This window comes from Agelaius tricolor, unplaced genomic scaffold (genome assembly GCF_023055355.1).
Source record: "Agelaius tricolor isolate 1412-34295 unplaced genomic scaffold, bAgeTri1.0.p SCAF_11, whole genome shotgun sequence".
In the NCBI taxonomy this organism is placed as follows: domain Eukaryota; kingdom Metazoa; phylum Chordata; class Aves; order Passeriformes; family Icteridae; genus Agelaius; species Agelaius tricolor.
In genome coordinates this window covers 15,665,786-15,682,420 of record NW_027269271.1, presented here as the reverse complement: position 1 = coordinate 15,682,420, position 16,635 = coordinate 15,665,786, and the positions used below count along the sequence as shown (strand labels likewise).

Genomic DNA, 16,635 nt, shown 5'->3' with positions numbered 1-16,635 from the left:
TTAGTCCAATCAGCCGAACGTAGCATCAAATATTAGGGTGAAATGAGAAAGTGCGTGGGTACAGAGTCGACAACAGAAAGCACACGTTTAATGGATAGGTGAAGAAAACCACCAACCCTCGGCACAGGCAGGAAGCTGAAAAGAAACAGTCTTGTGACATGGTGCCACGAGGAAAGAGAAACCATTTCCTCCCAGACACTCTAACCGATTTTGAAGCTCTGAGAAGCTTATTACTCTGAAGATTAACTGAACAGTGCCAACCCCCAAAAAAAACTCACCAAGCATCCCAAGTACAAATGTTTAGCCTTTTAAACTGTTAAAAACGGCATTTACAGCCCCCACTCACCACAACCTCCTGGGCCACTGCTCCAGGTCCCCAGGGCGGCAGGTGGCTGCTTGAGACAAGCGTGAACTCTCCTTCCTGAGCTACCTGCCTTCGCTACCCAAGAAACTGAGGGCTTCAGCTGTCTCCTGGGCCCGGGAGAGCCGAGCCTCTGGAACCCCCAACACCAGGAATGTGCCACACGCCCCCAAACCCCACCACCACTGGAGGAAACGACATGATTCCCAGAGCTGGAGCCTAACGGATGGGGAAGGGCAACGAGCGGAGCATGCAAGGAGAGAGGGGCGAGGCGGCCGCGGGGCTGAGGGCAGTGAGGGGAGCGAGGGGCTGAGGGGAATGAGTGGCTGAATGGCCTCGCGCCCGCCTTCCCGCGCTCGGCGCCTCGCGCCGCTCGGCCCGCGCGGGGCAGGTGGGGCGGGGGGCGCGCGCCGCTCTCCGTCTCCGAGGAAGCCCGCTCTTCCTCCCCGCTCAGTCACGTGCTCCGGGAGCCGCAAAGCGGTGACGCCTTTACGACAGGGTGACAGCCAAATGGTGCGACATCGGCGGCGGCCGCAGGCGCAGCAGCCGCGGCGGCCCCAGCGCTGCCAGGGCCGAGCGCCGCGCCCGGGCGGGGAGCGCACGGCGGGCACCGCACGGCGGGGAACGCACCGCGCCGCTCCGCGCCGCTCCGAGCGCGCCGCGCCGCACCGCGGGGAGCGCGCCGCTCCGCGCCGCCCCGCGGGGAACGCGCCGCTCCGCGCCCCACAGCCCACCGCGACCCCCATGAGAGTAGAGGGGTCGGCAGCGGCCCCCCCGCGCACCCCCGCCCGCCTGCCCGAGCACGGAGCGCTCCCCCCGCCCCCGATGCGCCCTTAGTCCCGGCCCCGGACCCGCCTCCCTCGCTCCCCTCCCCGCCGGCGGCGGCGGCAGCGGCAGCAGCAGCGCCCAGGTGCGGACTTCAAACCCCGGCGAAATGGCGTCCAACGCGGCCGAGAGGGAGATCCTCTTCACCGAGCTGCAGGTAAGCGGCGAGGGGCGCCGCCCCAGCCCCGCTCCCCTCCCCTCCCTTCCTGGCGGGGAGGACGGAGGAGCCGCCGCGCCCCGCCGCCCCCTGCCCGCCGCTCGGCGCGGGACGCCCACCCCAGCCCAGCCCAGCCCGGGCCGGGGGGCCGGCGGAAGCCCGTGCCCACCCCGGGCCTCTTCCCGCTGCTCTCCCCCGGGAGCGGAGGCGCCGCCGCCCGGTCACGGCCACACCCCGCCGCCGGCCGCGACCCGCTTTTGTCTGCGCTCGGCTCCCTCCTTCCCCCGCCGAGCGGCCGTGTCCCTCCGGCGGGGCCTGCCCGGGCCGCGCCCCCGTCCCCGCCGCGGCCCCTCCGGGATCTCCGTCCGCCCGCCCCAAGGCTGCCCGCGCCCGGAGTCCCTACTGGGGCCGGAGCTCTCGCCCTCCCCCCCGCCCGGGGCACGGCGCTCGTCCGGGCCGGGCCCAGAGGGCTCCCGGTGGCCACCCCACGCCCGCGTCAGGGTCAGGCAAAGAGCCTCTCTCTCCTCTGGACACGGCACCGCGCAGGAGCCGAGCAGCTTCCTTCTTGTAGGCCTTGAACGCTGAGCTTGGGAAGAGGAGAAAATGGTGCGATCGACTTGATTTGTCACACGGCAAGGGTTCTTGTCACTACGAAAAAACAATCCCAAAAGACCCCGCAACACTGTTAAAGGTTGAAAGCTCAAGGCTTAGAGGTTTCCATCGCTGTAATTTGACCGGGTTTGGTTCCCTGTGCAACTGTTACTTTTCTTCTTGCCAGCTGCAAGGTTAGATGCAATTCCGGAGCTTCACTTTTGTGCTCTTATCTTTAAATGTCAGCACAACCTGCTACCTCTTCAGCTTCCTTGTTCTGAAGAAAGCTTGCTTTTCTTTTTTCTTTTTTTTAATTTTAATTATACATCACTTAATCCGTGCAAATTGTTATGTTTACCCAGGCAAAGAATGTGTCTCTGAATTTATTAGTTGGACAATGAACCAAAGTAAGAAGTCCATAAATGGAAAGTATTGAATTTAATGGTCAAATAAAAATTAGAAAGGCATGTCTTAGAAAAAAGTAGTTTTATTTATGTAATGCTGTTAAGTTCTCCTGTAGTTCTGAATCTTGGAGGTGTGCTCACTTGAATAGCAAAGGAAGAGAAGGCACAACAGATGCAGGAGTCTACTTAATATTGTAGCACATGAGATGGCTGAAGGCTAAGAATCCATCTAAAATGCTGAACTTTAATCAGTGGCTCGTAAGTGCCTAGGAAGAATCAGTATGTTAATACAAACTTGATACAATGATATATTAGCTTGTAAACTTGTTTGAAGTGGAGAGCTGTGTGAATAACTAACCATAGCAGTGTTTCAAGTAGGCTAAATGGAAGCAGCATTTCTGTAGAAGTACCCAAAGCAGGATTCCATTTACTTTAAACAGAAATGAGTGGAGATTTTTCTTTGGGGCATTGGAAATGTTGGTTTTGTTTTGTTACTTTTTTTCTTGAAAGATGAGACTGACAGTGATACTAATTTAAAAAACCAACAAAAAACAACTAAAAAAACCCCAAAAAATCAACCAAACAAAAAACCCACCAACCACCCAAAAAACCTAGGATGGATTCGATTCTTGGGTTGCACTATCTGTTCCATTATATATGAAACTTCTGTATTAATAAATACAGCTTCTTGCACAAGACAGAAAGGTTAAGTTAACATGGGAATGCCAGCAGTGTTTAAGCTTTGTGAACTGCTAACTTTAAGGTATTTTTGAGAAGAACTTTCATATCAGAAAGAACTGCTGTAAAGATAGTGTTGTTTGCCATGCTGTATATTAGCAGTGAAATACAAAGGCATCAATGTCGTTCTGCTTGGGAATACCTCAAAACAAATTGCTTTTCATATACCTGTACATAAACAAATTGCTTTTCATATACCTGTATATAAAAGTTGCTTTAGTGATAATGGTCTGAAAGTAAAGGGAACTACAGTGCAGTGTGAGATACGCCATTTCACTCATGTTTCTTCAGGAGGGAACTTCCTCAATCATAAGAACTCTAACTTTAAAAGTGCTTATATGTGAAACAGACTTTTGCTTGTATATTGCAATCCTGCACAGAGAGATGAGGAAGTTGAAGAATTCATGGCTACAGTAAAAGTTTAAAGGGTCAAGTCCATGGGTTGATCTAGATCATGGGTGATGTGTGGTCTAAATGTTTTGTTAATAGATGTGAAAACGTACTGAAAACAAGCTAAACCCAGTGTGAATGCCAAGCTTGTTCCTGCCACGGCTCTAAAGTATCAGTCAGTGATCAATAGAACACATTGCTTCGTGCTGTGCTAAGGGCTGCGTGCTCCTGGTTATGACAGCCCTGTGCACTCCAGCGTGCTGTAAGGAAACTGTTAGCTTGGGGTGAAGTTGATAGAGGTGGATCAGGAGTTATGAATCAATTGAATGCTCCTGACAGAAAGATTAGCAGACTGACACAACTACTGACTAACAGGATGTGAAGTGGATTCTGAGAAAATACAAAAAACGAAAGAGCAAAGTAACTAGTTGCTAATAAGCAAGAGGTAAAACATAGATGCAGTACGAGTCCTTGTTTCAAAGGCTTAATTAAACAGGCCTTAAATAGACCCTAGATCTCACTTCTCACAATGAAAGTTTTGTATTTTAAATAAGTGATGCCATATCAGATAGAGCAATTGCTTATAAATCTCTGCTAGCAAATATCAACTTCATATTTCTGTTCTGCTTTTTCTACAAAATATTGTATCCATTCTTGTATATTTTATTTTACTTTAAACATTTTCCAGACTGATAGTGGGATGTAGAAAGTATATCTTGCCACTTAGCAAGTTTTAAACTTAAGTCTGTTCAGGATGAAAAATGCAACGCTTATTTCTCAGTAGTTAGCAAATGCAAAGTACAAGGTAAACTTGGCAATAAGCAAATCCACGTTTTAGTTTGTTCTGGTAGCTTCACCAGCGAAATTGCCTGATTACTAAAGATTGAAAGATTACATAAAGTCAGATTACCCTTTTTTACCTCCTTTTATCTCTAGTACAGGTTCTTTAGTAGGAGGAGGAATGAGCTTGGGTAAGAACCAGTATTGCTGATGTTGCCTTCCCTTCCAAAATTCTGCTGTCCTTCTCTGGGCTTGCATCTCTTAGAACTTTGTACACCAGGTAAACTAGCCTCTCCAGTGCTTGCTCTCAGGTTAATTGCACAGTCTTTAACTCTTTGATTCCTGGTGGAAGTGCCAACTCTGTTTCTTCAAAGAAATTAAACTCTAGCATATGCTGCTGTAGTTTGTCAAATAAGGCATCCACAAAATAAAATATTTTAAAGTTTTTTATGGAAAAATGTTTGGTTTGTTTTTTTCAAATCATTATTAAAAATAATTTTTTTGTGAAGTGTGTATGCTTTCTTGGCAGTGATGGTAGATGTCAGGATAGTAAATTGGTATGGCTGGGTTAACAGAAATTATTGCTTAGAGTATTTAAATGAAACCATTGTGTATGCACAGTGATTACACTTGTGTACTTCTAGGTGTTCCCTAGCACTTCTTTTCTAGACAGTACTGTAAATCTTCTAAACTTGGGGCTTTTATTGTTTATGTTACTGGATTTATTTTACAAAAATTTTCACTTCACTCAAAGTTGTGTTTTGCAAAGCAATACTTGTTTAATATCAGGAAAAAAGTATATTACTTGTGTTTATTTGCTTATATGAAATTGTTTGGTCAAGATAGAGAACTTGGGCTATGCCCTGAAATGAATAAGCATGTAACAAACCCTCCATTACCTCAAATGGAAATATTAAAGTCTCTTCCTGGAATTAATTTTTCAAACTCAACCATCATACATATTTTTGATATTACTGAACATTGTTAAAAATGTCTTTATACTGGTCAGCATAAAGGGACCTTTTAATGGATATTTTGTTTTAATACCGTGGTCACCTAATTTCCTAAGGTGCTGTACTTAGAGATCATAAAGCATAAATTTCCTGACAGAATCATGTTCAAAGGCCATGGTAATTTTTTTTTAGATAGTGATGAACAGTATCACAACTGAAATATGTAAATTACGATTATATGATGGTACATCCGGTATAGTTTTTGGTTTGTTTTATTTTTCCATTTCATATCTAGGGCAAGAATATATGTTAAATTAATGTGACTGAACAATGCTTAGTATTTTATTGGTCTGCATGATACAAATTGGACAGTTGAGTCTGAGGTTATACAACTATGTTTTGTATATAAATGTGTATAAAATTGGGTGCTTGTACTTGTTAAACTACTAGCTGGGACTCTGAAAACCTGTATTTCATTCCTGGCTTCTCTGCTCTCAGCTAGGTGACATTAGGCAGATGGCTTTGCTTACTCATGTCTCCATTTCCTCATCTTTAGAATAGAGGTAATGATGCCTGCTTTTTTTAGAGTTAGAAAGTACTGGGTATTTATTATTAGCTGTGGTCAAGTGCCTAAGGACACCGTAAAAAGGTACAAGTAACCTAATTAATCTGTTTTGAAGAAACATTGTAATTGGGCTGAACACTCAGCAGTGAGACTGCCTTCAAATAATATTCAGCTAGGACAGATTAGCTTTAAATAATTTTGAATTACTCTTGTTTCTTCGGGAGGAAAGAATGTCACATTCAGGTGAAAATATCCTGAACTAGTCAATTGCAGTTTAAAAAGGATGTACAGCTGCTTGGGACTTCTTAGGTCCCTACAAATGTTTTCACAATTGGTGGATTTAGAAAAGCACTTCAGGGTTTTTTTCCATTTGTGGATGTATATACTCTTTAAACATCCCTGTGCTCAAATATTATATTAGCAAAATATGCATCCTGTTCTCACTGAAACATAAACAATCCTTAAAATACCTTTTGGTAGGTGGATGGGTGGAGTTTTTTCTTTTGTTTTGGGGTTTGTTTTTTTTTCTTTTTTTGAATTCTGTTAGTGTTCCTGTTAACACAGGAACTTGTATATAATTTAGACTTGTATACATTTGACTGGATTTTCTTTATGAGAGTAGCTGTCTTTTTAGGACCTAGATCTGTTACTTTAACTCAAGATAAATTATTAGTGATGGCTAGTAGAAAAGTATTTAGTTACACTATATGTAATAGCTCTTCTGGAAGAGTTTTATACATTATGAAGGTCATTCATTACAGTGTAACCTAAAGTCTGCAGTAGAATAACTAGATAAATATGTCCTTGACATTGGGAAACAGTGGTTTGAGGATTTCATGTTGGGATTAAGGATTTCTTCATCAGTGCCTCAGTGCTGAATTGGAGACTAAGACCTCTACATGGATTCAGAGTAACAAAGTCTTGTATGTGTTACGTGCAGTGGATTTTTTTTTTTTTTTTTTTGTACACACTTGTACAGCTGGTACAAATTGGTTGATGGTAGGCTTTTTGTTTGTTTTGTTTTTTCACTACATGGGTCCAGTAAGTGAATGGGTTCAGGAACAGACTGAGCTGAAGCATCTCTCATGAGACTTTACTGTAGCATGGGCAAAGCATTTATATGGTACTTTGAAGCTTTAATTATTAATGCTTGGTCTGCAGTTCCTGACACAAGCAAAAGAGCATCTTTGCTAGTGTTTGGTGTGGGTGGGGGAGGTTCTTTTTAAGGAAATGAGATTTATGTTGTAAAATTGAATCCATGGCTTCTGTTACTTTGAGATATGATTGAGAAGTAGTACATCGAAACAGAAACTAATAATACCGTTAGCTAACAAAATGCTTTAGGCCTGTCTTTACAAGTGCCAGCAGATATGATGTTTGTTTATTTGAACTGCAGCAATACAGTTAGGTCACAGTCACACAAATCAACACAATTTTTGTTACTGCCATTTTACAGCTACCACTTACTGTTTGACACCTTACCAGTGAATTAAACTACTTGCATGGCAGTTTCAGAGCACATCCTTTGGAGCAAGCACTGCTCGGTTTTCTCATGATTTTGTGGGATGATTTTCCAAACTTTCAGGAATTCTGTGACAGTATGTCAAACTAAGAAAGTTTTGTGGCATCCATCAGGTTTGCCATGCAAATTCTGGTATCTGGTGAGGATGAGATGGCTGGGGTTTCTGTGGTGAGGAGACACTCACATGAACAGGATAGTAGTGCACATTTGCAGGCTTATGTTCAGCTAAATGAGCCAGCTTTGCTGGGAGTTCTGCTGCTGTTCTACTCTGCTCAGTAGAAGAGGCTGAAATGAGGCTATTCGAGGTAGTGCATTCAACTTCATCAGTAGGGTGAGCTGAGAGGGTTCATGTGATCAGTTGCTATGGCTCAGAAGTGGGACCACCAGCTGGGTAGTGGTGAGCTGATTGTTTTTTAGAGCAGGCCACGCCTTACTTTTTCTTGATGTCAGGTATAGATACAGTTTCCTATGCTTTGTATCAGCATTATGCCCACTGTGGCTGTACTTCCTGTTTACTGCTGCTGCAGTGTACAGAGCACTTCTGGAGGGAATGCACAGAGATGTCAAGACTGTGGTCTCAGTAATAGAATTTGTTACTTCCATTGGACAGGGAAAAATAGGAATATTAGCATGAGTGTATTTTCCTAGGCCAAGTATATCCCTACTGAAAGCCTTTGTTATTTTACTGTAGATACATAGCTAGCTATCAGATAGGTACCAAATAAGAAATGATAACTGGAAAGGGCTGGGCTGTGAAGGTTTAGGATATGCAGCATTTCTCTGTTCTTTTTTGTGCCATGAAGAAAGGCTGATATGTGACAAGACCCAGGGCCAGTGTGCTCTGGCCCTACATACAAATCAGGATTAGTAAAAACCTTAATGTGGATGTGACTAAATTAGTTCGCTTTTTCTACCTCCAATTCCTATGGATTCCTTTAAGCCTTGTTTTATTCACTGGAGATGTATTGCTTTTTAAATGATAGGGAGTTTCTGACTCCTTCTCTAAATAAGTGCAGATCAGAGAGTTTGAATCAGAAGCCTTTAATACCTGGCTCCTGTCTTAATGTTATGTGTGGGAGTCTGGTGTTGAAGAAAACTGTTTTTATTCTCTTGAGGTTTTTCTGACATTTGTTACCTTGCAACATGGTAGTAGGGTTCATACTTTTTAAGTTTCCATTAAATACAAGAACACATTAGCCTGAAAATTAAAGTAGCAGAATCAGTTCTGTTTCTAGAATCAGTAGCAGAATCAGTTCTGTTGAGAAGAACCAGAGAGCTTTCCATTAACTTTCCACACTTGTTATTAGGATGTAACAAAATGCAATAGGCAGCAAATCTATAGCCAGGAGAAGGCATAATTAAGTCTGCAATACCAAGGAACTAATAGATTCTACTAAAGTTATAAGATAAATCTCAGGAATACCGTGGGGCTCTGTTTGTTACTGTGATGAAACACTTCCAAGCAGATCAGGTCAGAAGGGAGAACTTTCCTTGTGGATAAATACAACAGTAGTAGTTTTCTGAGCCCTAAACCAGAGAATATTACTCAATTCTTGGAATGTGGGTGCTGATACACCTTGTAGTTGGCTTTTTTTTTAGCTCCTAATACTCAAAGTACTTGAACATCTCTACCACATAAATTTTCTCTAATGCAACTTGAAAAGTAAATACACATACATGAACTTCATAAATACATACGCACTATCCTGTGTACTCATATTTGTTAGACTGTTGAAATAAATAGGTTATTTAAATTAATAAGAAGTAATAGTAATTTTAATTGTTATTTACCTGAAATAGTACTTGTAAATAATAGCAGTACATAGGTGTTTTGAAATTATTCTTCTATTCAGCTGTGTGTATGTATATCATTTTTTTTTATACAAACTTCATGTAACTTTTGAGGAGAAACTGAGAGTTGATGTATAAAACATCAGAAAAAGTGTCCTTTTTTTGTTTTTCATTTCAAATTCCTAAACACAAACCATCTAATTAACCAGGTAATAGTGATGTTGTTTAGTATATCACTGGTGCCATAGTTGGCCTGTGAACTTAGGAACTTTAACATATGTATTTTTGAAAACTGTTGAAAGTATATTCAGTTTGGTTTTCTTTGTTGCAGTAAGACAGGTCTGTGTCATAAATTTAGGATGGAAAAGTTCTAGTTGGTTCATTGATGATGTCCTGTGCTGAAATTGGAAGCCTTGCCCATACAGACTTGAGTCTGTTGCTCAAAGAAAGTGTCAGACTCTGTCAGCTGGTACCACTGCTGAAAGTGAGCATGTGCCATATTATGGTGCTTTACATTTGCACAGGCAGCTATATGGTGAACAGATTTTGTTGGGTTGTTTTGGTGGGATTTTTTCACCCCTAGATTAGTTTTCAGCCAGATCAGGTTCAAAATTGCAGTTCACTGTGTGGCCATATAAAAATTTGTACTGCATATATCAGTGAGTGGTCTGGAACAGGAACAAACTGTTAGGGGAGGTCAGGACTGCTTGTTCTTTAGGATGCTTTTTATTGCCTCAGTGGTGGTTCATGCAGTAAAATGTTTATGGGAATACAGATTCACAGCTAAGGACTGTGTGGAGTCCAATTCTGCTGCAGGTGAATATGCTGATAATGAGCAGTCTGTTGCCACTGTCTGTGGCAATTGCCACTGTCTGTGGCAATTCTCTTCTAGCTTGACGTTCTTCAAGCAGAAAGTCTCACAATATGCCTGTGACAGTGAAAACCTGTTTATCTGAAAAGGCATTAAAAATAGAATTGGTTTGGACATCATGCATGGATGGAAAATATAGTTACATTTAGTTTGATGTTGAAGGCTGAGAACAGTGGTAAGGTTTGGTAGCAGTACGAGGCCAGTGTAGGGCTATAAGCCCAAGTTTATTAGCTAACTTTTAGAAATGCTAAGTCTTTGCTGTTTAATCTTTTATGCACTCAATGCAAGAAGAAATTTTGTAGAATCTTGAGAATTTTTGTTATTTCTCTAACTGAAGTGGAAGAAAAAGTGAGTACAATTGAAATGGATGGGATTGAATTTTGGAGTGAGGACAAAGTACTGTGCAAGTAATACTATAAATGTACTGCCCATAAAGGTAATGAAGAGACTGAGGTATTATATACAGCTTGGTCTGAATACATTTGTCAGTTAATGAGTAGCTCGATAAGTGTGAGACATTTGAATATTCAATAGGGAAATAAATCCCCTACAGTGATGAGCTGAATGTTTGCAATAGGAAAATATCTCTGAATGGTCACATGAGCATCAATTAAAGCACCACTTAGAGGACTTTGAACTACTGTGTACAAGATTGATTCTGTGTTTCAGGGGTCTAGCCAAATTTGGGGGAGAAAAGGCCTAAAAATCTGGTGCAGAAGTAAGAAGTTTGAGGTAACAAAGTGATTAAATGTTTTCAATGTTCTTGTGTTGAATTAATTCCAAAATTATAAATTCTTTCTCATTCTCCTTGTACTTGCAAACCCTGAATGTATTCTTTTGTATCTGTGCTGTTGAGGTGAAATATTATGTTTAAAATAAACAAGGAGATTGTTTTTGGTGATTCCAGGTGTTCCAGAGCTCTCTAGTAACAACAAGCTCATTTCTGTAATGTAGGCTAGAAACTTTATGCCAGTCCTTAGAAAAATGGAAAAAAAACTTGCTTGGTTCTGTTTTTCTACCTTTCTTACTTCTCTTCTGCAGGAAGAGGAACATAACCACTTCCTTTTATGATAGATTTTAGGACTTGCCCTATTTGCATCACTGAGCTTACTAGATATGAGATTGAAGTTTCTTTTTCATCATTGTAATGCATGTTATCACTTGGATTTTTGAGTAACATAAGCCCAAAAGCATCCAAATCTATTGCTGAGAATTTAGAAGGAATGCAAATCATCCACTGCTTTTCAACTTCATATGTTAATTTCTATGGGAAGACACTGCAAAACAATGAAGTGGAATATTTTTTAAGAGGATGTTTCCTTTATAGATGGATCTGCATATGGCATGACAAGATTCTTTCTTTCCTAATACTCAAATTGTGGAAGCTAAAATTATAAGATAAATTATGACAAGGAAGTGTCAGCTTTTCTGACAAGTGTTATTAACCTCTGCAGTTGTAAGGGTGTGTGCTGCCTGCAACCCATCCAGAGCATGTCGGGAATTCCATGGGCATGATCGGATGGGGAGACCCAACAGAGTAAACCAGATTCTAGCAAAAGGTTGCAGAAGCCAAAGTCAAAGTTTCAGAGACTTGTATTGAAAAATACAAAAAACAAGCATACAGATCTACAGAAGATTTTAAAATCAGCAAGGCCTTTTTGTAGACATATTCTAAACTTAGTGACAGCAGTAGAAAAGTAAAAGTACTGTAAATCGTACATGCCTGACTACTCATGTAGCATTCTTGAACTGCTGCCCATCTGGGACTCAGCAATCTCCTTTAATGGAAGCATGTTTTCTTCAATATTTGAGTTTGTTTGTTGCTTATTTATAAGCTCATATGAAGCCGTTGTTTTAGGCTGAAAATGCCTGGATGTCAAGAGTTATGAGTTGCAAATTATAATATCCATAACTAGGGGTCCTCAGAAAGATTATTTAAATTTTATTATTGAAACTTAACTCATTATTTAGGGAATTTTCTTCAAGTTGCTATGATTTGCATCTTTGGTTTCCCAAGAGATGGGAACATGACATTTTGAAAATTAAAGCAGACAGTGCTTCAATACTAGAAAAACATAATTTCTTTCAGAGGGTTTTTTAATTGTACTCTACTTCTTTATTCAGGCAAGTTAGTGTGAGTCAAACTAAGTATTTTTCTGTTGGGTGAAAAATTTAGTTTTAAGTATTCATTTTTATCGAGCTGGATCATATAAGATTCCTCAGCATATAAGCAAGCCACTTCAAAAAGGAACATCTTGATCTGACTTTTTTCCTTTTCATTTTGTATGTACATTTTTCAAATAAAATATTAATCTCTGGCAAAGTACATGGCATTTATCAACAGTTAATTTTTTGTTTTGGGGGCAAACTCCTTTCTTGAATTCTGCCTTTACTTGTAACATGCTACATAATGCTGAAACAAATTACAATTGTAAGTTTAATTGCTTTAGAAATTGGTCTTTATCTGTATTAGGATTCTGCACAAGAGAGCAAGTGAATATATTCTCAAGTTTTAATTAAATTAATTCTAACAGTTTTTTTTTTTAAATCCTTAGAAGATTCTTAAGTGTAGGAGGGGTATCCAGTATCATCATATATTTTTCAGGTTAGCAGCCAGACTAACTAATTTGAAGTGTTTCTTTTTGGAGGCAGTAACTCAGTGACACTGTCAGGGCAGCAGTTTCTGTGAACATGGAAATTGATTTCTTTAACTCCAGTGACATTCTTGAACTAGATGATGTTGGGTTTGAAAGAAAAGCAAGGGAGATCCAAGTTCTGCTAATGATCTCCCATTTTTGCAATTTTTTTTCTTTCTACAATAGACTATACTGTTTTATGAGCTCAAAGGTGCCATTTCCTTTCTTTAGCATTTGCCCTCCTTCCCATCTGCTACTTTAATTAATTTAGTGTCAATTTAAGGTTTATACAGTACTTGAAGTAAACAGATTTTTAAAACTTAACTACAGGCATCCATAGATGTTTCTTTACTGCAATGAATATACTTAGTACAGAGTGAAATACAACTGCTGGGAATTCCTGGAAACCTGAGATACAAAGGCAGTGAGCATTTTAGTGGCATATACTGGGAATGAACAGAGCTGCCTCTTCCTCACTCAGGGTTAGCTGGCTGTGGTTCTGGCATCTTCAGAAAATGGGGAGGACCTGTGCCTAGGCAGAAGCATTGGCTGCTGTACCCCAGACCGTTCATAATAATGCTGGTTCATTGTGTCCTGCCTGGCTAAAGCAGTGCTAAGGGCATGAAAAAGAAACCAGTAATGCTCAGAGAGGTCAGAGATGTTTAGAGTTGAGAGGATGGTAGCCTGACCTAAATATAGTATCTTAGCTTAATTTGGAAAATGGTGTATGCAGATTGGGACTGTACTTTATTATTGTAGTTAAATTTCTTTTTTTTTATTGCAGAGACTGATTTTTCTTTTTCTCCTGTGACTCTTGACATCTTTAATACAATACTTGAGAGAGCATCAAAAAAACACACTCCACCCACTCAGAATCAGCCCCTTCCAAGTGCAGTTAGAAAATAGCCACAGCCACATAACACTTACATTTCAGAATATGAAAGTCTCTTTCATCAAGTAAGAGTCATCTTCCTGCTGGTATTTTTCAGTCAGAAGTTAATTTGTGTATTTTTGTCTCCTAAAGATGACATGCTTTAGATTAGACAGGTCATTATAGAGGAATACATTGTAGATACTCTGGGGAATGCAGCAGGTTAACCATAAATAGCTTCTGATTGCAGTAGTTTCTTTCCTTAGCTTAAGGCAGTTCTTCGTGAAGGTTTTGCTCAATGTCATATCTAGACTATTTTTTGGTAGTTCTTAGTTATTAATAAAGCAGAATATTCTACTTCTGCTTAACGGATTTTTCATGCTACAGTTTCTAGTTTTCTACAGAGAAAAATCTGAAGATTTTTCTCAGGCTGCTAACTGAAATGAAGTAGAAAACTTTTAGTCTTGAAGAAAAATGCCTCAAAAGTGATGAGCAGACCAAAATCAGATTCACATTAGCAACAAGTATTTCTAGGATGTTTTTTGAAATTGTGTATATGAAGACTGCTGTTTATATGTGCCCTGTAAAATAGGGTGAGGCTTTTATTGTTAAAAAATTGATCAATTTAGGATAAACATGTTACATACCACATTCAAGGTTCCATTCATATGATTGTGGCTGGAAAACACATAGACTGCATATGTAACCTTACCTACTCTGAAAAGGGAGGAGTATTGAGATCACTAACAAGTATGTCTTGTGCATTTTCTGAATACTAAGCAGTATAAAAAACATCATCATTCCCTTAATCTAATGCACTTGTAAGGTGAGACCTTTTTACCATTGTTATGTATACATGGGTTTATTGGGATATCCTTTAAGATTTAGTTTTATATGTATGTCTATACATGATGCACTGAAAAACTGTTGTTTTGTTCTGCTTTATTTCTGTTATGTTACAGGTCTCGGTGCATTGGTTACTCTGAAACTGCTGCTTCCCATTTGCTATTTAACTGATATTGTGCTGTGCTGGTAGCAAGAGCTAGGTGGAGGGGAGTCCTATGCAAGTACATGTGCAAAACAGGAAACAGCTTACTTGGGAGATGGTGCTGAGGCTAAGCATAAAGAGTAAAATTTGTTCAATATGCAGTAAGAAATCCCTTGCTAAAATCCTAGGCTTTTATTCTACACTTTTCACTGTAAACTTCATATGTAAGTCATATGTTCATTTTAGGTCATAAAAAAGTAGATTTACTTAGAGTACTTATTACAGTCAATGGAGAATCAGGGCTCCTAAAAACTAAGAAAATGTAGAAAGGTTTTACAATCAAAGCTTTAGGCATATTTGTATTTAGAAATGTACTAAGAATTTTTTGCAATCCATGTAGGAAGTGAATTCACCTGCCTCTTTTTCATTGCTGTTGCATATAAAGCAGTTAAGTCAGGCAATTTTCTTTTGGCTTCTGTTGCAGGTTAAGACAGGGTACTATTTCTTCATTATTCTGTAATGCCTAGGGATTCTTAAATAGAAAATGGACATTAAGAGCCAGTGAGAATCTTTCTACCATCTTTTAAGGGTCAGAGGAAGAAGGATTGCAAAAACGCTATTCAAATGTATCACAATGTGCATCAGTGATGCTCTGTAGAAGTCTCAGACAAATGGAACATGAAGTAATGCTTCTATAAATAACCCTGTGTTCATACGTAAACTTTTACTGCAAGAGCATGGAATGAGATGGCTGCATCTCTACAAGTGGAATTTTGGGTGTGGCAGTCCCAGTAGGGAAAAGTGATTTTTTCTACTGACCACCTGTAAAAGATGAGGAAAGGATTTAAGAAGACTTTCCCATCCTTCTTTTACTGGTGGAGGTGAAAGCAGGAGCAGGATTTCCAGCTGGTTGGAGTGTAGGCTGGGAACTTGAGTAACTTCAGATAAAACAACCCAAACTACTGTGAGAGAGTTCTCAGTCCTAGAGTAGGAAGACACAGATCCTTGGTATAAATACAAGCATACATCCCTTTCCTGTATAACAGATTCAGCTACCAAGCTGGGAAACCCATAAGCTCTGCTGAAGCTGCTGTTGCACACAGTCCTAGAAAGCAAAAAATCTGGTTCCTTCACCAGGATCTAGTATTTAGCCACTTGGCCTCTTGCCTTATAAAACAGATGTTAGTATTATCTCTGATATGTATTGCTGCATTTATAATGTACAAAATAGTTGGCTGCTAAAGATGATGGCTTAATTAGAGTGGAATGTAGACTCTCAACTCTTCCATTAGTTTTGAAATGGCTAAAAATAGCTCCTGTAGAACATAGTAAAGTAAAATGGACTAACATATCAGTTGTTTTTGCTGAAAGCTGGAATTGCCAGAAACAAAGAAATTCGAGGGTTTTTCTTTTCAATTGCTATTTATCCATCTCAGAAATTGAGATTTTCATTCAGAGACCCCCTTTATTGTACTTTTCAGATTAAAGAAATTGTGTATTGGTCTTCAGCAATGTCCTGATGCTTGCTTGTGTTATTGAGAAATTCCTTTTTATTGTGAGGATTTCTTTTGCATCATTTCAATATTTAAGATTTTTAACCTGCACTGAAAGACCGCAGAAGTTCCAGTTGTAATGATTTGTTTCTGTAGTAAGACATTTTAGCTTTCTTCTCTTGCAGTTTAGTTAAAGTGTGTTAAACTGAAGTCCCACCACTTAACAGATGTGGCAACAGCTGATACTGTGATTTGTGGATGAGCAGAATTCTCAATCTGTTGCATTACCCGAGATAGATAATAATATCTTTTTAGTGGTAGCAATTATCTAACTCATTTTTCATTCATAATATACAAGAAAAATATCTTACCGCTTGGGATTGGACCTGATTGTCCTTAAGCATTAATAAATTAAGGTTTGGGTTCCTTGAGGTTTGATTTTTGTATTTCTGCATAGTAACTAAAACTCCTTCACAAGCAGAAGTTTACCCACACATTTTTATCTTAATGTTAACATTACAGCTGTTAAAAATATATGGTTGCAATGAATGGTAGCTTCTCTTTAAAGTAAGCATATTTTTGGATGCATGCCCACCAAATTATCACCTTTGTACAGTGTGCATTGAGTTTGAGGAGGAGTTATCAAAGTCATAAGACATGATTTTGACTCATGTCTGTTGACTTGACCTTTTAACCTTT

The 16,635-nt window shown here is 40.1% G+C and overlaps 1 protein-coding gene across 2 annotated transcripts in view; it reads left to right on the top strand.

Moving 5' to 3' along the window:
* The first annotated feature begins 909 nt into the window (after nt 1–909).
* PKN2 (protein kinase N2) overlaps nt 910–16,635 on the top strand; it is a 55,168-nt gene continuing 39,442 nt past the window's right edge. Inside the window, exon 1 of one of the 2 annotated variants that reach the window (XM_071436328.1) lies at nt 910–1,343. In XM_071436328.1, coding sequence (XP_071292429.1) covers nt 1,296–1,343 — 48 coding nt within the window. In that variant the 5' untranslated portion in view covers nt 910–1,295. The remainder of the gene's footprint in view (nt 1,344–16,635) is intronic. The other variant, XM_071436329.1, reaches the window with a different exon arrangement.